General features: G+C 40.5%; 1 protein-coding gene across 3 annotated transcripts in view; it reads right to left on the bottom strand.

The window, feature by feature from the left end:
- ncapd3 (non-SMC condensin II complex, subunit D3) overlaps positions 1-23,537 on the bottom strand; it is a 121,329-nt gene that overhangs the window by 31,958 nt on the left and 65,834 nt on the right. For all 3 annotated transcript variants that reach the window (XM_061964467.2, XM_061964451.1, XM_061964458.2), the window contains exons 25-31: positions 20,374-20,511; positions 20,130-20,263; positions 18,886-19,094; positions 18,691-18,801; positions 15,020-15,187; positions 13,478-13,587; positions 4,984-5,051 (exon numbers count right to left, since the gene is read on the bottom strand). In XM_061964467.2, the coding sequence (XP_061820451.1) occupies positions 4,984-5,051; positions 13,478-13,587; positions 15,020-15,187; positions 18,691-18,801; positions 18,886-19,094; positions 20,130-20,263; positions 20,374-20,511 (938 nt within the window). The remainder of the gene's footprint in view (positions 1-4,983; positions 5,052-13,477; positions 13,588-15,019; positions 15,188-18,690; positions 18,802-18,885; positions 19,095-20,129; positions 20,264-20,373; positions 20,512-23,537) is intronic.

A 23,537-nucleotide genomic window follows, 5' to 3' on the forward strand; every position in this document is an offset into this window, starting at 1 on the left:
GTGTGGGTGGCACTGGGAGCAGGTGGGTAAAGTGTCTTGCCCAAGGACACAACGGCAGTGACTAGGATGGCGGAAGCGGGGATCGAACCTGCAACCCTCAAGTTGCTGGCACGGCCGCTCTACCAACCGAGCTATACCGCTTGTAGTTACGCAGATGCTTTACACAGAGCATCATGTAGCTCAGATAATGAACAAAACACAGCCGGTGAAAATGAACATGACAGTGATGGAGAGGGAAACACGAGTGAAGGTGTAATTCAAACTGATGCACCTCAAATGAATCACAGTGCCTGTGATAATCCTGTCCCTGCTTCTAATTGGGGCGGCATGGCGTAGTGGGTAGAGCAACCGTTCCAGAAACCTGAGGGTTGCAGGTTTGCTCCCCGCCTCTTACCATCCAAAAAAATCGGTGCCGTTGTGTCCTTGGGCGGGACACTTCACCCTTTGCCCCCGGTGCCACTCACACCGGTGAATTGAATGATGAATGATAGGTGGTGGTCGAAGGGGCCGTTGGCGCAAATTGCAGCCACGCTTCCGTCAGTCTACCCCAGGGCAGCTGTGGCTATGAAAGTAGCTTACCACCACCAAGTGTGAATGATTGATGGGTTCTACATGTAAAGCGACTTTGGGTACTTAGAAAAGCGCTATATAAATCCCAGTTATTATTAATGTGCAGCTAAAAACAGGACAGATTGTAACTTTCATGAAAAGAGAAAGTGTAATAGAGCAGGTAAAGCCACGGGAACCCATAAAAACTGGTATAATGCACAGCTAAATAAGCTACAAACAGGCAAGGCCGCGGGTCCTGACGGTGTGAGCCCCGGCGTACTCAAAGCCTGCGCCCCACAGCTGTGTGGTGTGCTCCAGCACATCTTCAACATGAGCCTTAGGCTGCAGAAAGTCCCCACACTGTGGAAAACCTCATGCGTGGTCCCCATCCCCAAGTGCACGCGACCCAGCACATCGAAGGACTACAGGCTGGTGGCTCTAACCTCCCAAATCATGAAGACCATGGAGAGGTTGGTCCTGGAACAACTCCGCCCTACAGTCAAGCCCCACCTGGACCCACTCCAATTCGCCTACCAACCCCGACTGGGAGTGGAGGACGCAGTCATCTACCTGCTGAACCGAGCCCACACCCACCTAGACAAGACTGCGAGCAGTGTGAGGGTCATGTTTTTTGACTTCTCCAGTGCTTTCAATACCATACGGCCTGGGCTACTGGGTGTGAAGTTGGAGACGATGCAGGTGGAGGCCCCCTTGGTGTCCTGGGTTGTTGATTACCTGACTGACAGACCACAGTACGTGCGACTGCAGGTCTGTGTGTCTGACAGGCTGGTAAGCAACACCAGAGCCCCGCAGGGCACAGTCTTCTCCCCCTTCCTCTTCACCATCTACACCATCGATTTCCACTATCACTCAGAGTCCTGCCACCTTCAGAAGTTTTCTGATGACTCTCGATAGTGGGGTGTATTGAGGATGGTGATGATGAGGAATACAGGGCACTGGTGGAGGACTTTGTCACATGGTGTGGAAAGAACCACGTCCAGCTTAATGTGATGAAGACCAAGGAGCTGGTTGTGGACCTGGGAAGGAGAAGGAGTACTCCGGCGACCCCTGTTTCCATCAGGGGGGTCGATGTGGACATGGTTGAGGATTATAAATACTGGGAGTACACATCGACAACAAGCTGAATGGGTCAAAACACGCTGAGGCATTCTACAAGAAGGGACAGAGCCGCCTCTACTTCCTCAGGAGGCTAGGATCCTTCAACGTCTGTACAAAGATGTTGAAGATGTTCTACGAGTCGGTGGTGGTGGGCGCCTTCTGGTACGCCGTGGCGTGCTGAGGCAGCGGGTTAAGAGCGAGGGACGCAAACAGACTGGACAAATTGGTAGAGAAGGCCAGAACGTGGTGGGAGTGGAGCTAGACTCTGGCGGTGGTGTCAGAGAGGAGAAGTCTAGCAAAACTCCTAGCCATTATGGACAACACCTCCCACCCACTACACTCGGACCTTGCGGGGAGAATGAGCACGTTCAGTGGAAGGCTCAGACTCCCAAAATGCAACACGGAACGACACAGGAGGTTCTTCGTACAGACAGCCATCAGACTGTATAATGCATATGTTCCTTCTTGACTGCACTTAAATGTAGAGTATATGTAGCATATGTAGAATATATTTATATTATTTATATATTATAAATTATATATATATTATATTATTTATTCTTCTTCTCTATGGTGAGCGAAATGTGGTGCTGAATTTCCCCCAGGGATCAATAAAGTACTTTCTATTCTATTCTATAATGTGCAGCATATTGAGCCTGATGGCAGTACTTGACTAAAAGAGGCAGTTGACATGTCATGTGTACAACATCTTAACACTGAGTCAGCTGTCAGAGAGGCTGATGTACTCATAACAAAAGATATCATTTGATGTAGCCAAACAGGCAGAGATAGAAAGCTGGAAAAACAATAAGAGACTGAAAATACAGGTCAAAAGTGTATCTCCACTAGGTGGGTCTGTAGTCTCAAAGAAAGTGACACTGGTATTTTACTCAAAGCCAGACTTGTAGCAAGGGGTTTTGAAGAACTTAATTAAAAAAAATCTACAAAAAGATTCACCAGCATGTGCTTCTGAATCTCTAAGGCTATTGCTCAGTGTAATTTGTCAAAATCATTGGAAAGTCTGCCTTTTTACAGGGTATGGAGTTGTCGTGAGACATTTATGTCAATCCTCCCCCAGAAGCTGACTGTAAGGGGGTTCTTTGGAAACTGAAGAAGTGTGTGTATGGCCTTGCTGATGCATCTCTATTGGTACAACAAGGTGAAGGAAATCATGCTGAGCACAGGTGGTAAAGTGTCACAGGTAGACCCAGCAGTATTTTATTGGCTAGATGATGAAAACACAGTGACGGGTGTACTCGCATGTCATGTAGATGATTTTCTGTGGGCAGGCTCATCAAACTTTTCAGAAAATGTGATCCCTAAACTGAAGTCTGGGTTCCAAGTGGGACGTGAGGAACATGACAATATCTGCTATTTGGGAATGGATATTGAAACGGTTAATGATTCTGTACAGTTGAACCAGCACAGCTACGTTGAAAGTCTGCACCCCATTCACTTACAGCCAGTCTGTGCTCTAGAAAGAGATGCTCCTCTTAATGAAACAGAAAAAGAACAACTCAGATTAAAAATAGGACAGATACTCTGGGTTGCAAAACAGACAAGACCTGATGTAATGTTTGATTCTTGTGGTCTGGCATCTAGTCTAAAGAATGCGACTGTGCAATCAATTCACAATGCTAATAAGTTAGTTCGTAAACTGAAAGCTGAAAAAGTGACTTTGAAATGTCAACATTTGGGAAATGATAATGCTTTAAACTTAACTGTATTCAGCGATGCTTCATTCGGAAATCTTCCTGATGGAGGTACACAAGGGGGCATGTTGATCACCCTAATGGGAAAAGGAGGTACATTCTCCCCCCTTTACTGGCAGTCCAAGAGGATTTGACGAGTGGTGCGAAGCACCCTTGCTGGAGAGACTCTTGCCATGTCGGATAGAATAGACAACGCTGTGTTTCTTGCCACCCTTTATTCTGAGCTCACTACTGGCACCGCTGGTCTAAATGCTCCAGCGTTAGTTTGTGTGACTGATAATCATTCCCTCTATGATGCTCTTCGATCAACAAAACAGGTCACAGAGAAAAGGATTTGGTTAGATATAAGTGGCATCAAATAACTAATTCACAACAGAAAAATACAGAAAGTGCTTTGGTCAGCAACAAAAGGTCAACTGGCTGACTATCTTACGAAAAAGGGGGCATCACCCTTGATGCTTTTGAAAGCATTGAGTGAAAGAAAATGGGTTCTTACCTAAGTTGATTTTATTGTTTCTGTTGTTTAAAAATACATGTATTTGTTCTCAAGAAACATCTGCTATTTAATCTTTTTATTTATAAAAGATAGGGAGATTGTTAACATGTTTCTTCATATACTGGGTTAACGCATGCGCAGTGTTTGTGGGCGGGAAGTGGGGATTGAGTGTTTCCGGTTTTTCCTCTGTGCAGCAGCTGATTAAAAGTTGTGAACTAGAATAAACGTTGTGTTTATTCACCTCCATTTAACAATAAAGGTGTTATTTTTTTCTGATTACATTTCTGTGTTTATTGCTCCAGTCAGGACCAATACAGTGGTTTAGTCATAACGTTCTATGCCTGCCTACGAGTCCGCATTGAGGGCAGGATTACTGGTGAGCTGTAGCCTAAAGTTTGTCACTAAAGTTGATGCTCCTTCTAACTTCTCTGCTAGTGTTAACCAGTTTTCTTTATTTAATTCTTCTGGGCTGAGTGAGGGGGAAGAGGCACTACGCTGATTGGACATTAATTACGTCATGAGGAGCCTGACTTTAGCGACAGTAGTCATGCACTGTCGTGCACTCACACGTACACAAACACACATTCACGGACACACACAGGATCTCAGTCAATAAAGGCGGATTGAATACTCCGGCTTCCTCCCACCTCCAAATACTGTATATACACCCAAGAATAGGCTGATTGGCAACACTTAAATTGACCTTAGTGTGAGAATGTGAGTGTGATTGTTGTCTGTCTGTGTTGGCCCTCCGACGAGGTGGTGACTTGTCAAGGGTATACCCTCCCTTCCGCCCGAGTACAGCTGGGATAGGCTTTAGCCCCCACGCGGCCCCGGGAGGGACAACCGGTAGAAAATGGATGGATGGATGTTCCGTGCAGGATTATACCAAGCATCGTTGCTTCCCTTCGGTTTACTCCTGTGGTACTCTTCGAACAGACATTTCCGCCATGTTTGATCGAGGTGATATATATGCTAACAGCTGATCACAGTGATCGAACTCAAATTAATCACATTTATCGATCACGGTGATGTAATCGCCCAGCCCTACTCAAGACATTGTAGAAAATCATAGTTGGATTTCAGTTTTAGCTACTAATAACTTACATGTTTTATCCAGAACCATGGACTCTAAATCTTCTTCAGGCCTGCATCTTCCACGGAAATGCACATGCCTGCAACAAGACAACAATTATTTAAAAAAAACTTCACATACGGTACATATGCAACTTCAGGATATATTCATATACTTGTGGCGGGCTGCCACAATTAAATTTAAGAACCAGAAATAAAGATTTTTAAAAAATCTATATATATGTTTTAAGCTTGTGTGATAGAGTAAGTAACACTTTACCTTCAGGTAATAAACGTGCTTTGATCTCCTCCAATCATGTTCTACAAAACATTGACTACATTATGTGTTTTAAAATTAAGAGTTTGAAGGTTGAGCAACAGGCTTCCGAAGTAAGTCAAGAAGCACACACAGCATTGTGCAGGAGACTCATTGAAGAGTATAAAGTTAGTGGTCAGTATTTGTTTATACAAGGTTTGGTGAATATATGCCTATAAGTATAAATACACTTGCTGTTTTATGTCGTTTGTGTTCCGTTTAAATCTCATTTGATCATTATTTGTAAAAGTTTGCTCTGTTAATTTCCAGTAGCTTGTCAATGAGCTGATCCATTGTATGTAAGCATTAGGCTAGCAGCATCAGAGCCAACCTTCTAACCTGTAGAATTGTATTGCTTTTTTTCAGTTTATAACAAAAATGTATAGTTTATTTAACATAATTACTACATGTACGTGCACGTCGTATGTATATCAATGTCCCTTCATTTGTGTGCTTGGTTTTACTGTTGATAATATATTTGCGGGTGATGCAACATTTTCAGAGCACAGTCCTGTCATGTTTGGCTGTGACATTGCCTGTTCCTGTGAACCTTGGGCGTTGTATCAAACCTTACACAAGTATTTCTCTCACTTATTTTCAAATAACGTTCATAAGCCCTGTGTTCTTTTTAAAACAACTGGTTATGTTTAAAATCCCAGTCCTTCTAATATGCTGGACATGTCATGAGACTCGTGAGAATTACTTGCATTTTTTTTTAAACAATAAGGTTGCTACTTTCCAAGCCGACAATTCACCCCCCTCCTTTAATTTTGCTACATCAACTAATTGTTTAAACGTCTTTAATGAGTCTGAACCTGTGTCACTATCAGCTCTCACGGACTTGATTAGCGAACCAAAAGCTTACTCTCTCTCACTAACCCTGTCCCGCCTGTTTTTCATATGTATATTCAATATATATATATATATATATATATACATATATATATATATATATATATATATATATATATACATATATATATATATATATATTCAATATATATATATATATATATACACACACATATATATATATATATATATATATATATATATATATATATATATATATGGGTCTTGGGCACAGTTGGGTGTTGCAACAGGACAATGACATCAAACGTCAAATGTGGTAAAGGAATGGCTAAATCAGGCTAGAATTAAGGTTTTAGAATGGCCTTCCCAAAGTCCTGACTTAAACGTGTGGACAATGCTGAAGAAACAAGTCCATGTCAGAAAACCAACAAATTTAGCTGAACTGCACCAATTATGTCAAGTGGAGTGGTCAAAAATTCAACCAGAAGCTGGTCAAAAGTTTACATACACTTGTAAAGAACATAATGTCATGGCTGTCTTGAGTTTTCAATAATTTCTACAACTCTTATTTTTTTGTGATAGAGTGATTGGAGCACATACTTGTTGGTCACAAAAAAACATTCATGAAGTTTGGTTCTTTTATGAATTTATTATGAGTCTACTGAAAATGTGACCAAATCTGCTGGGTCAAAAGTATACATGCAGCAATGTTAATATTTGGTTACATGTCCCTTGGCAAGTTTCACTGCAATAAGGCACTTTTGGTAGCCATCCACAAGCTTCTGGTTGAATTTTTGACCACTCCTCTTTACAAAAATTGGTGTAGTTCAGCTAAATTTGTTGGTTTTCTGACATGGACTTGTTTCTTCAGCATTGTCTACACGTTGAAATCAGGACTTTGGGAAGGCCATTCTAAAACCTTAATTCTAACCTGATTTAGCCATTTCTTTACCATTTTTGACATGTGTTTGGGGTCATTGTCCTGTTGGAACACCCAACTACATCCAAGACCCAACCTACGGGCTGATGGTTTTATGTTGTCCTGAAGAATTTGGAGATAATCCTCCTTTTTCATTGTCCCATTTACTCTCTGTAAAGCACCAGTTCAATTGGTAGCAAAACAGGCCCAAAGCATAATACTACCACCACCATGCTTGACGGTAGGCACGGTGTTTCTGGGATTTCCCACCTTTTCTCCTCCAAATATATTGCTGGGTATTGTGGCCAAACAGCTCAATTTCTGTTTTATCTGACATCACATGGACAAAGATAAGACCTTCTGGAGGAAAGTTCTGTGGTCAGACGAAACAAAAATTGAGCTGTTTGGCCACAATACCCAGCAATATGTTTGGAGGAGAAAAAGTGAGGTCTTTAATCCCAGGAACACCATAACTACCGTCAAGCATGGTGGTAGTATTATGCTCTGGGCCTTTTTTGCTGCCAATGGAACTAGTGCCCTATATTGGACAATGAGAAAGGAGGTTTACCTCCAAATTCTTCAGGACAACCTAAAACCATCAGCCCGGAGGTTGGGTCTTGGGCGCAGTTGAGTGTTCCAACAGGACAATGACCCAAAACACATGTCAAAAGTGGTATATATGTATGTATAAATATATATAAGGGACAAGCGGTAGAAAATGGATGGAGATATATATATATATATATATATATATATATATATATATATATATATATATATATATAGGTGGGAATCTTTGGGCACCTCACGATTCAATTCCAATTCAGGAGGTACGCTACGATTAAAAAAACATTGATGCATCTTTAATTAATGTATATTGATGCAGTTTTACATTTCTTTTAATTTCACTAAAATAGCGTTAATCACTTGCAACTTTTTAAAACAGTTATTTTGTAATAAGGAACAGTAGAATTGATTCCCATCAAATGTATTAAATTAATAGAAATGTGTGCAAAACTGGAACATACATGCCCTTTAATAAAAGGAGCTAGTCGAATCTTTCGGTGAGGTGGCTCGCCATTGTCAGCCACATTTTGAAAAAAGATTTCAGAGAATAGTTTTTTTGAGCATATTCAGTATTTTTTAGATTACAGTGGCATTTTAAATACTTTCCACAACACTAAGTTTACACTCCTAAAGGTTTTATTGACCTGCTTTTAAGGACTGATTCTGGTGGTTCAGCCATTTTACTGCTTTTAGACCTGACTGCTGCTTTTGACACAGTTGACCACACAATTATTTCATCTCGATTAGAATACTGTGTGGGTGTCAGGGGGACTGCTCTGGAGTGGTTCAGGTCATACCTGTCAAAGAGAAGCTTCTTTATAAGATTGTGAGACTCTTCTTCACCCACCACTCCCTTGACTGTGAAGTCGCCCAAGGCTCAATTTTTGGGCCCATCCTGTTTGCCCTGAATATCATACCACTTAGTGCAATGTTTAAAAAACATGGCATCTATTATAATTTGTATGCAGATGACTGCCAAATATACCAATTTCTATTAATGACCTTACGGCACGACTTTTAACGTAAACCGAAGAAAGGGAGCACATCACCCCAATTATTGCTTCCTTGCAATGGCTTCCTATTTGTTTTAGAATTGATTTTAAAATTGTACGGTTTGTTTTTAAAGCTTTTAATGGACTCACCCCAATGTACATTACAGACCTCATCGAAATATATGCGCCAGCTCACGCGCGAGGTCCACGGGTCAGTTCCAACTTGTGGTGCATAAGACCAAACTTAAGACGAGGGTAGACGGGGGCTTCTCTATTGCAGGCCCTTAACTATGGAAAGTTCTGCCCTTTAATGAATTCCCCGACCCTTGAATGTTTTACTTTATGTCACGTCTAAAAACCAACTTGTATTTTCTGGCTTTTAAATCGACTTGAGTCATGTGGTCCTCTAAGTCTTTTATTGATTTGTCCTTATTTACTTTGGTGTTTTAGTTTATTGATTTTATTATTTCATCTATTGTTATTTTAAATGCTTTTACTCTAAACAACTCTTTATTGTTTTTATATACAGCACTCTGGAAACAGTTTGTTAATAGTACTATACACATAAAATGGATTTGGATTTTAGATTTACTCCGACTTCATTAGCCACGTGTACATGGACAATATTGTTTTAATGTGATCATCATTTGGATTAGAATGTTACCGTGTACATGGACCCTGAAAAAAATGATCTGATTATGACGTGAATTTTCTTGCATCACACCTAAAATCGGAATACTTTACTTTGACATGTGCAGAATCTAACATAACCGGACAGATGTATTATTATTAGTTTGCTCACTGCAAGTGCTGAACAAGCAATTACTTTCACTGTGCATTTATGTGCGGGTTGTGGCGCTTCTTTATGTTACAACATTCTATGTATGTGTTTGAGGATAATAGTTAGCTTTCGAGAAAGCTGTAATGTCATGAATAAAACAGCTCATTAAGACGACAACTGGATCCCTAATTTTGTTACATCGACACATGACACTCCAGAGTCCAGACCATACTTTTGTTTCTCATCGCTTCATTCAGAGACTATTAAGTTTAGTCTCCCTACACCACCAAATTATAGTTGACATCAAAGACATGCGCAGTAAGGATAATTTCATCCCGAATTTCGAAAGATGTGTTTTCATGCGCTACAATCCGAATGAGTTTCGGCATAAAGCACCGTCTCAATCGGAATGAAAGTTTAATCCAAACGTGTGTGATCCGGTCAAAATATTCCAAATGGCGTGTTTACATGCATAATTTTTTATTTTAGTTAGGCTTTTAATCCGATTAAATGTGTCCATGTGCACATAGCTACTGGCAAACTAAAACTCCAACATTCAGGGAGGGCAAAATAATATCTCAATAAACCAGGGGTATACAAAGTGCAGCCTGTGTTACATTGTAGTAATAAAATAAGTAGCAACAATAGAAAATAGAGCAAAACGATATAATAAACAAAAAATATGTTAACACTAATTACTTATTACAGATTTTTTTTTAAATATCTTAACAAAAAATAAACGCAACACTTGTTTTTGCTCTCATTTTTCATGAGTTTACCTACAAGATCTTTTACTATATCCACAAAAGACCTATTCCTTTCAAATATTGTTCACAAATCTGTTTGCCAAGATAACCCATACCACCTCACAGGTGTGACCTATTAAGATGCTGATTAAACAGCAATACTATTGAATAAAACAGCTTGTTAAGCCTTAGGCTGCCCACATTTAAAGGCCATTCTAAAACGTGCAGTTTTACTTTATAGGGAGTCTGGGGGTGTCAGAAAAGCAGTCAGTATCTGGTGACTACCATTTGCCTCACCCAGTGCAACACATCTCCTTCGCATAGAGTTGATCAAGTTGTTGATTGTGGCCTATGGAATGTTGGTCCACTCCTCTTCAAAGGCTGTGCAAAGTTGCTGGATATTGGCAGGAACTGGAACACGCTGTCGTATACGCCGATCCACAGCATCCCAGACATGTTCAATGGCGGACATGTTCGGTGAGTATGCTTGCCATGCAAGAACTGGGATGTTTTCAGCTTCCAGGAATTGTGTACAGATCCTTTGCAACATAGGGCAGTGTATTGTCATGCTACAACATGAGGTAATGGTCTTGGGTGATTGGCACAAGATTAGACCTCTGGATGTCGTCACGGCATTCAAAATGCCAGTTCGTTGTCCATAACATACGACTTCCCACACCATAACCCCACCCCCACCATGGGCCAATCGATTTACAACATTGACATCAGCAAACCCCTCTCCCACACGATGCCACACATGCTGTCTGCCATCTGCCCTGAACAGTGAAAACCGGGATTCATCTGTGAAGAGAAAACTTCTCCAACGTGCCAGACGACATCATATGTGAGCATTTGCCCACTCAAGTTGGTTACGACGACTAACAGCAGTCAGGTCGAGACTCCAATGAGGACGACAAGCATGCAGATTAACTTTCCTGAGACAGTTTCTCCCAGTTTGTGCAGAAATTATTTGATTATGCAAACCAATTGTTGCAGCAGCTCTCAGGAAGGCTGGTCTCAGACGATCATGGAGGTGCACCTGCCTGATGTGGAGGTCCTGGGCTGGTGTGGTTACACGTGGTCTGCAGTTGTGAGGGCGGTTGGATGTACTGCCAAATTCTCTGAAACGCCTTTGGAAACGGCTTATGGTAGAGAAATGAACATTAATTCACAGGCAACAGCTCTGGTGGACATTCCTGCAGTCAGCATGCCAACTGCGTGCTCCCTCAAAACTTGCGACATCTGCGGCATTGTGCAGTGTTTTAAGACTTCACATTTCAGCGTGGCCTTTCATTGTGAGCAACCTAAGGCACAACTGTGCAATAACGATTCTGTTTAACATTTTGATATGCCACACCTGTGAGGTGGGATGGATTATCTTGGTAAAGATGAAATGCTCACTAACAAAGATTTGGACAAATTTGTGAATAATATTTGAGAAAAATAAGTCTGTGTATGTAGTGAAAGTTTTAGATCTTTGAGTTCAACTCATGAAAAATGGGAGCAAAAGCAAAAGTGTGTGTTTATATTTTTGTTCAGTATGTACAACGCTTTTGTAGCCTTTATAAAAAATGCATCATCGCCGATCAAACAAATTAAATGATGATGTCATGTTGACAATGCTCCCACCATGCTATCCCTTACACTTTTATTTTTTCCTTATGGTAGTTTTATTTTAATTTCTTAATTACTTTTTGAAAATGATAAAGAAAAATAATCTATGTACATATTTTGAAAAAATGTATAGACATGTTTACTTGTATGTTCGAATTGTTTGAATTTTGTGTGTCATATTGTTGTTGAAATAATGAGCCATATTTGGTCAGCTTGTTACAACGTCATTTGCGGGGTTCACAGCCCACCTTTGCGAACGTCTTATCCTATTGTTTTGAGGCAATGTGCACATTAAGTGACCGTTAAAATAATTAGTTCCAGCTCCAACATTAAAGTGAGTGTCGCTACCACTACTACACACAGGAAAATGTGTGGAAGAGGATTGCAAGTAGGTCCAGCCTACACGTGCCGAAACAAGGATTGTGGATGACTGACAAGAAACTTACTCTTTTCATGTAATTCCACGGTCGAATAAACACGCTCAAGTACTTACACCAATGCAGAGCGAGACCTCTTGTATCCAGTTTGAAAGCCAAAGACGAAGAAAGAAACACACAAACATAGCAATTCATCGATGACGACAAAGTTATTAAGTTTATTTTCATTTATCATTCGATAAGTTTTCTTATTATCGGTCCGGGTCAACAATTGTAAGATTTTTTTAGTGCCTCTCGACATCAAATGTAATGGTTTTTAATGCCATAGTTTTTGCAAAATCCATTGAATAACTTTCAATGCTTTTTAATGACCCGTGGAAACCCTGAAATTCCATTCTTCAATTAGTAGAAGTTAATGCCACAAGTTACGACAGGGGCCTTTTTTTTCTTTTTTAGGAGGTGACTGCATCTATTCATCCATTCATGTTTCATACTGTATCGCACAGAAAGAGAATAGTCATTTAAATTCAGTTTCCAAACTAATAGTTTACATATGTTAATCTCATCTTCAAAGGGGCCCTATTATGCCAAACCAACTTTTACCTGCTGTTGTATATTTGGGATCTGCATAAGTCAGGGACATTTTAAATTAAACCGTAGAGGCTGGGCGGAGATATTTATAAAACAATCTTGCCTTAATTCATTCTTCTGCCAAAGGAGTCGTTTGGAATTTGCACAACACGTGATGTTTTTCGCAACAATGACTTCCCCCTATGTTTTGGTAGAAATGTGCCCAAACTGCTTTGCTTGGGCCGCCATTGAAGTACGACGCTGTAGTCAATGAGCTCCTTCTTTTTGTTGTGGGGCAGACTGACTCGTACATGGACATACATTCTCTGCTGTTGGGATTTATAGTACAAAGTAGCGTGTACATCAAACTTAATCTGTTAGTAGACTCGATATGGAAAAGCTAAAACTACAACAAAGATGATGAAGAGAAGATGCTGTTGAAGTGGAGCCACGTAAATAAGACCGCCCACAAAACAGCGCATCCTGAAGAGACGGTCAGAAAGCAGCTTAAAAGTAGTCTGTAAAACATAATCTATGCAACATTTTGACCAAAGAATCACCATTTTGTTATGTAGACAACAAGGAAGTTTTAAATGTAGAAAAAACATCATGATATGACCCCTTTAAAAAGTCAATCACAATACAATAAACAATTACATGAGTTTTAAAAGCTGCTTTTAACCCGATGCATGCAAAATGTCTTGTTTGTAAATGTGTGTAAATAAGTGTATTCTTGGTTTTACCAATTAAAAAAAATATGTAAGACAACCTTTAATAAAGAGATGTTATATAAAAAGAAACAAATGTAAAATGGGCAATAATGGAAACATACTTCTCAGTCAGTGTCAGTCGAGCATTCACAGGACTTGGACGTGATGGCTGCGGTGTGGCAAAGTTGAGAGGAAGAAGAAGCCTAGGCTTGATAGAGTCTTGGAGCGAAGCCTGTAGCAATGACAGTTGTCACACACTCTTGGGTTTTAGGACAACGAAGCACCACCGAGAATGCAAATCATTTAAAAGGAGGGGTGTAACTATATTTGTAATGGCATTTTTCGGTTTGGTACAGAATTCCCACGCGATACACATTGCGTGAGAAACAGGAACAGTTATTGCCTCGTAGAGATGGGTACGGAACTCTGTACTTTTATAGGCACTGACCGCATTTCAACTGTACTAGCGGGTATCAATTTACGTAAAATGAAACGGTGTCATATTGTGCATGTGCACGCTTCCGGTTGCGATGCGGTCTACCTGGAATCGTGCTGATGCCGTGTCTTATGCCATTTAAGAATTGTGTTCAAGTGTTTGTTAAGTGTATTCTTTTAGTCTGTGTTGTGCGACTACAAGTTTGTGTTGGACTGACTACCATGGCGACATTTGTATAAGAACTACTCTGGCATTGTTTGGGAATTGTTAGCTTTGGCTAGAAATATTGCCAAGCATTAAAACGCAATTCCATCATTGTTCCCTTATACATTAATTTATTTGTGGCAACCCACAACAAATAAATTTGGACCGCAACAGACTTCTATTTTTCAATTATTTTTATTTGATGTGTTCACGCTCGTTTACAAACACATTATAATGAAACTGTGTTGCTTATATGTAATGTAGTAACAAGCACATTCATATTATCATGTAATATTTATGTATATTGCTCATTTTAAGCATACGGCGGTGCATTAATTTTAAAAACGCAACACAACATTCACTTTTTCCTTCAACAACATCACTGATTTCTACTTACTGCAGACTTAATGAGAGCCAACAAACATAATAAAACATCACTTACTGTACGATGTGTGCTAACCTAGCGTCTTTTCGTGTCTCTCACCATTTCCGTGTCTTAATTGAATACCAAAGTTGACCAACTTGTCGGAATGTTTTTATCCTTCTACGATCACGATAAGAGGCATTATTTATGATCTAGAATAAACTTTGACAAACACCTAGGCGAGGAAGCAGCTTACCAGCCGATGATGTCGACATAGCCACAAAAGCTAGTAGCGCTCTGTAAATAGTTTATAGCGCTATAAATAATTTGTTTGCGTTAGCGCTTATAATAACAATATCACTAATACTTGGTTAATATTCAAGTCACAAAATGCAAATGGAGTATTGTTGGTGGTTTTTGGATGGTTATTAAGAGGGCTTTATGGGAAGAATAGATAATCTCCCATTGACAATCATAAGCAGACTTTTGTTCAAGCTTTTTATGAGTTAGAATGCATTTAAAAAAATCATCAGTCTTCTTGTCTTAAATAATAAATATGAAAAAGAAGCAAAATTCCAAAAAAAAAGTGCAGTTCCCCTTTAACTGAACTGGTTAAGTACTTTGAATTAAATGTCAGAAAGTTTTTAAGTGTATTCAAACCTGAGCAGTAGGCATTTGAGGGTCTTCCATAAGGCTGCAGTTGTCCATCTGCTTTTCCATTTCTCTCTGCTTCTCAGCTTCCCTCAGAGCAAACTCCACTTCTGCTGCTAGTTGCTCATCTCCAGCGAAAAATTCTTTGACTTCATTACGGTAGTCCTGCATTGTGACCTTATGCAAACAATGTGTGTGAAACAGAATGCCCCTGTGGCCCTCCACAAAATATAACAATGTCAGTGTTTCCCCTAACACTTTATTACACAAACATTGTATTTTCTAAATAGCGCCAGATTACAACAGAAGTAATTTAAGAATATTGTTGTCCATACATTGTTATTTTATTAAAATAAACTAAATAGTTTCATTTTATTTACTTTATTTACAATATGTAATAAAAATGCACCTCCGCTCCGCTAAGTGTCCCTGCAGTGCAACCTCGCTGTGCAGGCTTAGTAATTGAGCAAAGCAGTACAATATGTCAACAGTTCGGAGGAGTAGATGGTATTGTTTTATTTTTAAGTGGGAATAAACTTGACCCACTTTCTATACAATTGCAATAAATGGAAATGGATGTGTGGTGAACTATGAATATCACAATATATGGCAATACTGTATTGTAGTGATAGGCCAATAGGTACTACAATATGAAACACAAGGACAGTTACTAAACACAACCAATTTAGCTGCCTTGTCATTTGACTGGAAAGCACCAAACTGTGTTTATCTGGAAGCATTACTTTCGGCTCACGAGTGACAGTTCATACTAAATGAAGTCAGAAGAGTGGTGTGCCACGTTTGACATCTGTTTTCGTCACCTTCATCAATATAAATGGAACCAAAAAAATGAAAAATTCCGTATATGGGGATCATTTTGATCTTATAGCACCGAATACGGTAAATTATTATTATTTTTTTTTATTAATTGGCTTATAAGCAGAGTTTTCCGCGCAGCTATTCTTTCGAAAAATAAACAAAAAATTTGAACAATTAATTTTATTTGCAGGTCAAATTTTAACCCACCAAATAGCGGATGGCCAATATGATAAACAATATCAGTGGAGAGTGTGCCACACACTCGCTGAGGCGTCATCTACCCATCACTACTGTATTGTATCGTGACTCAAGTAGTGTGATAGGTGTCGTACCGAAAAGTCCTAGCCAATACCTAGTCCTGCAATACAATCTTTGTTGTGTGAGTGTGTTTATATATCGATTATCACCACCATCTCCCCCAGTAAAGACACACTTCAAACCCAAATATAACTATGGAGGAGCGAAAACCTTGCAGTCAACTACAGTGTATGCTTGCTAGTGTGCGAGTATGTGTTGGACAATTAATACAATTTAGACTATGATGACTATATATAATTAATATAATAAATAATATAAATATAAATAAATATAATGATATGATATAATGAAGGCATTCGACCGTGTACCCCGGGAAGTCCTGTGGGGAGTGCTCAGAGAGTATGGGGTAACGGACTGTCTTATTGTGGCAGTTCGCTCCCTGTATAATCAGTGTCAGAGCTTGGTCCGCATTGCCGGCAGTAAGTCGGACACGTTTCCAGTGAGGGTTGGACTCCGCCAAGGCTGCCCTTTGTCACCGATTCTGTTCATAACCTTTATGGACAGAATTTCTAGGCGCAGTCAGGGCGTTGAGGGGATCTGGTTTGGTGGCTGCAGGATTAGGTCACTGCTATTTGCAGATGATGTGGTCCTGATGGCTTGCTCCGGCCAAGATCTTCAGCTCTCACTGGACCGGTTCGCAGCCGAGTGTGAAGCGACTGGGATGGGAATCAGCACCTCCAAGTCCGAGTCCATGGTTCTCTCCCGGAAAAGGGTGGAGTGCCATCTCCGGGTTGGGGAGGAGATCTTGCCCCAAGTGGAGGAGTTCAAGTACCTCGGAGTCTTGTTCACGAGTGGGGGAAGAGTGGATCGTGAGATCGACAGGCGGATCGGTGCGGCGTCTTCAGTAATGCGGACGCTGTATCGATCCGTTGTGGTGAAGAAGGAGCTGAGCCGGAAGGCAAAGCTCTCGATTTACCGGTCGATCTACGTTCCCATCCTCACCTATGGTCATGAGCTTTGGGTCATGACCGAAAGGACAAGATCACGGGTACAAGCGGCCGAAATGAGTTTCCTCCGCCGAGTGGCGGGGCTCTCCCTTAGAGATAGGGTGAGAAGCTCTGTCATTCGGGGGGAGCTCAAAGTAAAGCCGCTGCTCCTCCACATCGAGAGGAGCCAGATGAGGTGGTTCGGGCATCTGGTCAGGATGCCACCCGAACGCCTCCCTAGGAAGGTGTTTCGGGCACGTCCGACCGGTAGGAGCCCATGGGGAAGACCCAGGACACGCTGGGAAGACTATCTCTCCCGGCTGGCCTGGGAACGCCTCGGGATCCCCCGGGAGGAGCTGGACGAAGTGGCTGGGGAGAGGGAAGTCTGGGCTTCCCTGCTTAAGCTGCTGCCCCCGCGACCCGACCTCGGATAAGCGGAAGAAGATGGATGGATGGATGGATGAAATATAATGATCGGGAAAAAAATCATGGGATGCGCATCATGCATGCAAATTTCTAAGCTTGTGGCAAGGAAACGGATGAGTGAGCATACAAGTGGAAAAGACAGCACGTCTACTAGAAGTTTTGGATCTCACCATGGTTGCTCCTTTTAATTTAAAACAGTGCTTATATGCCTAATCAATAATCAATGAAGTCGACCAAAAAAAATAAGACACATTATTTCTGCGTTGAAGTATGATGGAGTCACAGAATAGGCCAATCAGACAGAATCCGCTGATTAAAGCAGAAAGGTACGGAAATTGACATAAATGTGGGCAAAATGCTTTCATAGTGACGAGAAGGAACATTTGTTTGGGAAAATAATGTGTCTGGTACCGCTTATTCATCCCCAAAACAGGTCCTAAACTAAACAATGTTGATACGGTCACGTGTAACAGCGACTAAACTACGACGCTAAAGCTAGCAAGAACAATTCATACACCCTCAACACATCTAATCTGCTTGTGTTGTTGTGAACAATATAATCAACAGGACAACTAGAGAGGCGTTCTCTTATTATTATAATTTGTTTTCTAAAAAGGCCTCAAGTCGTCTCCTTACTTGTCAAGCTGAGAACAGCACACAACATTTCCCTCCTTCACAATAATAGCGTGGTGCGTTATGTACTTAAAGCACTTATTGATTTACACAATGATTAGGCTTTGACCTAAAATACTGGTCAAAATTGTCCAAGGATGTATTGCACCAATAAAAGTGAGGATCTTTGAATTTCATTAACAAATGTTTTATTAATTTTTTTTGACAAAAAAAAGCACACACTATGGTGGTAAAATAATTGTAACTTTTGTTACTTATTGATTGTTACTAATATATATTTGTTGTTCATTTAAAATGTAGTTAAAGTTGAGTTTAGGTGGTGCAATAAAAACTCATGTTTTTAAATTAATGAATAATTGTGTTATTAATCGTGATTTCAACATCAATCAAAAATAATCATGGTTATTTTTTTGTCATTATCGTCCAAAACATACTCCCCGCCCCCAAAAGCTTTAAATCCAGGGTCGTTTTTCCTTTTAGTTTTTAAAGACAGCATATAATAAGCTTGGCCATACTAATTTTAATCTATGAAATAAATATGCAGTACAGCAAACTAACCTGGAGGTAGACCATGAGATCTTTGAGGACAGAAGAGCGTTGCCTCTCCAGTAAGTGTTTCAGGCTGATAATAAGAGGAACAGTGTTCTCTATAAAAGCCTTCTTCCTGACCTTGAGAGCAAAGAGACAAGCAGAAAAAAGTCCACAAGACAGAAGGATTTTCATGTTTCTATGATAGTGATATTACCTACTTACCTGAGACACCACCTTATTTTGAGCTGCCTGGATGACTACTTTGGCCATAGCGGCCGCGTTCTCCTCTTCGGCTTCCTCAACAGCCGCACCTCCATGGGGAGCAGACATGACTTGCAACTTCATCTCCTTTAGAGTCAGTATGTTGAAGGTCTCTGATAAAATGTCTGCACCCTCTGCATCAAGATGCAGCTCTTCATCTGCGAAAAGGGCTGTAATATGAAGGGCAGAATAAAATGTAAGTAAAAAAAAAAAAGAAAATAGAAAAAAAGAACATTTGACAAAAATATCGGCTCAAATTTTTAAAACCGAATAATACAAAAAGAGGGAAACTGTACGGAAACTGTGATACCACTATATCTGAAATTAAACTTCCTCCAGGCCCTACCTCGAAATAGTAAAATAAAGTCCTGAATCCAGGTAGTGTGCTGGATCACCCCCAAAATGTAAAGACTTGTCCATATCCCATTTCTGACATTTCCCAAAAGTTGAATAAAAATGTGCCGAATATCTTTTTGAGCTACAGTGTATATAGCAGAATTAAACAATCGAGTGAACCCTCTTATCAATTATCTACTCTTTGTCTCCGCTACCATACCGGGGAGCACATAGACGTTTAATAAACTCAATACTTTAGCGTAAGATTACGTAGTAAAAATTACTTGGATCAGCCTCAATATGCAATGACATATTCCTTATTAAATTGTTGACATATTCTAAAAGTTGCATCACCCACAACTTTTTGAGCTATCCATCGCAGTGGAGTCCCACACGCACGCACACAGACAAACAGAAGTCGAAGCATTATAGAAATTATCTGGAACAGAACGAAGATGTAATGACATGTATAGGGGCGGTATAGCTCGGTTGGTAGAGTGGCCGTGCCAGCAACTTGAGGGTTCCAGGTTCGATCCCCGCTTCCGCCATCCTCGTCACTGTCGTTGTGTCCTTGGGCAAGACACTTTACCCACCTGCTAACAGTGCCACCCACACTGGTTTAAATGTAACTTAGATATTGGGTTTCACTATGTAAAAGCGCTTTGAGTCACTAGAGAAAAGCACTATATAAATATAATTCACTTCACTTCACATGTTCCTTATCCCATTTCGAACATTTCCTGAAAGGTTCATGAAAATATGTCCACAACTTTTTGAGTTTTGTTGCTAACTAACAAGCACACGGACAGGCGCAGGTAGGCATATTCACAAAGTAAAACAACATTGACAGCCGTGAATCTATGGCTCACCTAATACATTTTGGTTGATCTTGTTGGTGATGTTGAAGCGCTGAGCATCAGTAAAGTGCTCCAGTAAAAACCGGTAAATCCGAAAGCGTTTCTCACGGTGTTGAGGCCCTTTTAGGGAGAACCGGACTTTATCACTGAGGGGAAAAAAGTGAGGACAAAGCATTGCACTATCGTCGATAAAAAGCGGTCCGTGACAAAAGGATTGCAGCAAACGAGCAGTTAATTTTATGACATCCTTTCCTACCTCTTAGTCTGAGGGAACTTGTTGTAGGATGTGTGTCCACTGTAGGAGTTGAAGTGGAAAATGCACTCAATGAAATGCTGACTAAACATTTCTGTGTTCTTCTTCAGCAGTATGTGAAGCAAACAGTATTCACACAGACTGTAACAGAAAGGGAAATAATTATGATTATTTCATTAACCAGTGTGCAGCAGCAACAGCTCAGTCTGTTTTGTATTTAAGATAGACGGGGGAGGAGTGCCAGTTCATCTACTCATGATGAGAATAAAGTACAGAGGAACAAGTCAGCATACCTCGGAATGGACGATTATAGTATAGTCTAATCCGAGGTATGCTGACTTATAAATATCGTCACTATACTCACGTTGACATAAGTGGTTGAGGGCATAACCGAAACAAGAACCTACTTGCACATGTATTTGAGAATTTATCCAGAGACATAAGGACAATGTGTGATAAAATATTTTTCAACCAACAGTAGTTTGCTGACATTGTTATCCTCCATTTGTGCATATTTTTGCAGCCGAGTAGTCGACCGTCAAAGAAGAAAGGATCTTTGGTCCAATGGAGAAGCTTTGAATGTAAATAGAAGTTGCTTTGCTGTTGCATTTTAGTTTGGCACAAGGACAAATCTGCTTTTGCAAAAACACGAGCAATAACAATTATGTTTACTATGCTAAAACACAAGCTGACATGATGGTGGGCTAAAAAGTTCACAGCAATAAAACTTAGTATGCATTGAATGTAATCGTTTCCTCTAACTAACTCACATTAGATAAATAACTTAAGACTTTGAGAAGATGTCCGCTATTCATGCTGATATGGTGCTACGACTACGGTTGTCTACCGGAAAGGTTTTCCGTCTCCAAAGAGGAAAGCTACAACTCCAGAGTAATCATCCATTACTGCGTCAACTACATGATCAAAGCCCTTTGCTCCTGTTTTTTTAAATGTATTATATCATTTAACTCCCTTAAGTCCCAACAGACAGGCTAATAGCTTCTGTGCGCAAAAATTCAGCAAGCCCTTCTTCTAACATACACAGCTCTGATCAATTACATCCAATCTTCAAAATTGTTGATATATTGAATAGCCAGTTAAATAGTAAAAACATTGCTATATCGCTTTATGGGTAGGCTTTTGCCGTACAGTCGTCCCTCACCACAACGTATGTCAAATAAAGTATTTTGGCTTCCCTATATCGCAGATATTATTTTATATCTTAAAGCATATTATTATTATAGATCTTTTTCAGGGATTTGAGCAATTTTTAGAAAGGGAAACTGAGAAAAAAAAGAGGCACATTTCTATCAGCATGAATTGCCGCCACGCATATCCTGAAAGAAAATTTTGAAAATCAAGACTACATTTCCTGCAATTGGGTGCATTTCTACACTACATTTTACCTTTTGATTTATCAACCTCTTTTGGCTGTCTTTTTCACACTTACATTAAATGTTCCCTCTTTTTTGTGTGAGCAAACACCGAGCATTCGGTGAAGCACATGTGAGCAACATCAGACGTGCACACTCATACCAGCAGCACACCTGTCCCAAACCTGACATCATAACATGTGAATTGTCTTATAATAATCAAATGACAGTAGTCATTTCCATAAGATTATTTTCTAATGTAAGTGATTTGGCCCACTTACAATAACAATAACAATGTTTTTAATGAGCTACAGTTTGTATTAGTATTGTATGTCTGGGTGGGGACACTCCTTTTAAATTAATTTGTACCCCTTTCAGAGATCACATTTAGTTCCCTTTAAAACATTCACATGTTGCACAATGAGATATAAGCACGGGATAAAGTGTACATTCCTGTAACTTTTTGTCTGTCAGCAGCATAGTAAGCTAGTAACAGCATTTAATGATCAATATCCCTAAATTAACATTCTTTATAAATAACAGTAGAATAAGCACACATCTGATTGGGGAGTCATAGTGTAACGACCTGTCATTTATACTTCAGGTGTGGTTAGAGTTGTCCGACTTTTTGTGTGGCTGTAAACGCATCAGTGACTAAGTGCCATGAGTGCGTGTGGTGGTGCAAGTGAGAGCGAGCGAGTGGCTGCTGTTGATATGACAAATTAAATTAAAAGACTACAGTTGGTACAAAATGCGGCTGCTAGACTTTTGACAAGAACAAGAAAGTTTGATCATTTTACGCCTATACTGGCTCACCTGCACTGGCTTTCTGTGCACTTAAGATGTGACTTTAAGGTTTTAAATACTACACGGTCTAGCTCCAGCCTATCTCGCCGATTGTATTGTACCATATGTCCCGGCAAGAAATCTGCGTTCAAAGAACTCCGGCTTATCTTATGTAACGAAATTTCGTTCTTATCTGTGCTGTAAAGTTCAAATTTGAATGACAATAAAAAGGAAGTCTAAGTCTAGTGATTACCAGAGCCCAAAAATAGTCTGCGGGCTATAGAGCGTTTTCTATTCGGGCTCCAGTACTATGGAATGCCCTCCCGGTAACAGTTAGAGATGCTACCTCAGTAGAAGCATTTAAGTCCATCTTAAAACTCATTTGTATACTCTAGCCTTTAAATAGAACCCCTTTTTAGACCAGTTGATCTGCCGTTTCTTTTCTTTTCTCCTCTGCCCCCCTCTCCCTTGTGGAGGGGGAGTTACACAGGTCTGGTGGCCATGGATGAAGTGCTGGCTGTCTAGAGTCGGGACCCGGGGTGAACCGCTCGCCTGTGCATCGGTTGGGGACATCTCTGCGCTGCTGACCTGTCTCCGCTTGGGATGGTTTCCTGCTGGCCCCACTATGGACTGGACTCTCACTGTTGTGTTGGATCCACTGTGGACTGGACTTTCGCTGATATGTTGGATCCACTGTGGACTGGACTTTCACAATATTATGTCAGACCCACTCGACATCCATTGCTTTCGGTCTCCCCTAGAGGGGAGGGGGTTACCCACATATGCGGTCTTCTCCAAGGTTTCACATAGTCATTCACATCGACGTCCCACTGGGGTGAGTTGTTCCTTGCCCTTATGTGGGCTCTGTACCGAGGATGTCGTTGTGGCTTGTGCAGCCCTTTGAGACACTTGTGATTTAGGGCTGTATGAATAAACATTGATTGATTGAAATGACAAAGAGTTATTGTGGCCTGGTTTGTACGGCAGAAAATTACCAGTTTTGCTAGA

This window comes from Nerophis lumbriciformis, linkage group LG02 (assembly GCF_033978685.3).
Source record: "Nerophis lumbriciformis linkage group LG02, RoL_Nlum_v2.1, whole genome shotgun sequence".
NCBI lineage: Eukaryota > Metazoa > Chordata > Actinopteri > Syngnathiformes > Syngnathidae > Nerophis > Nerophis lumbriciformis.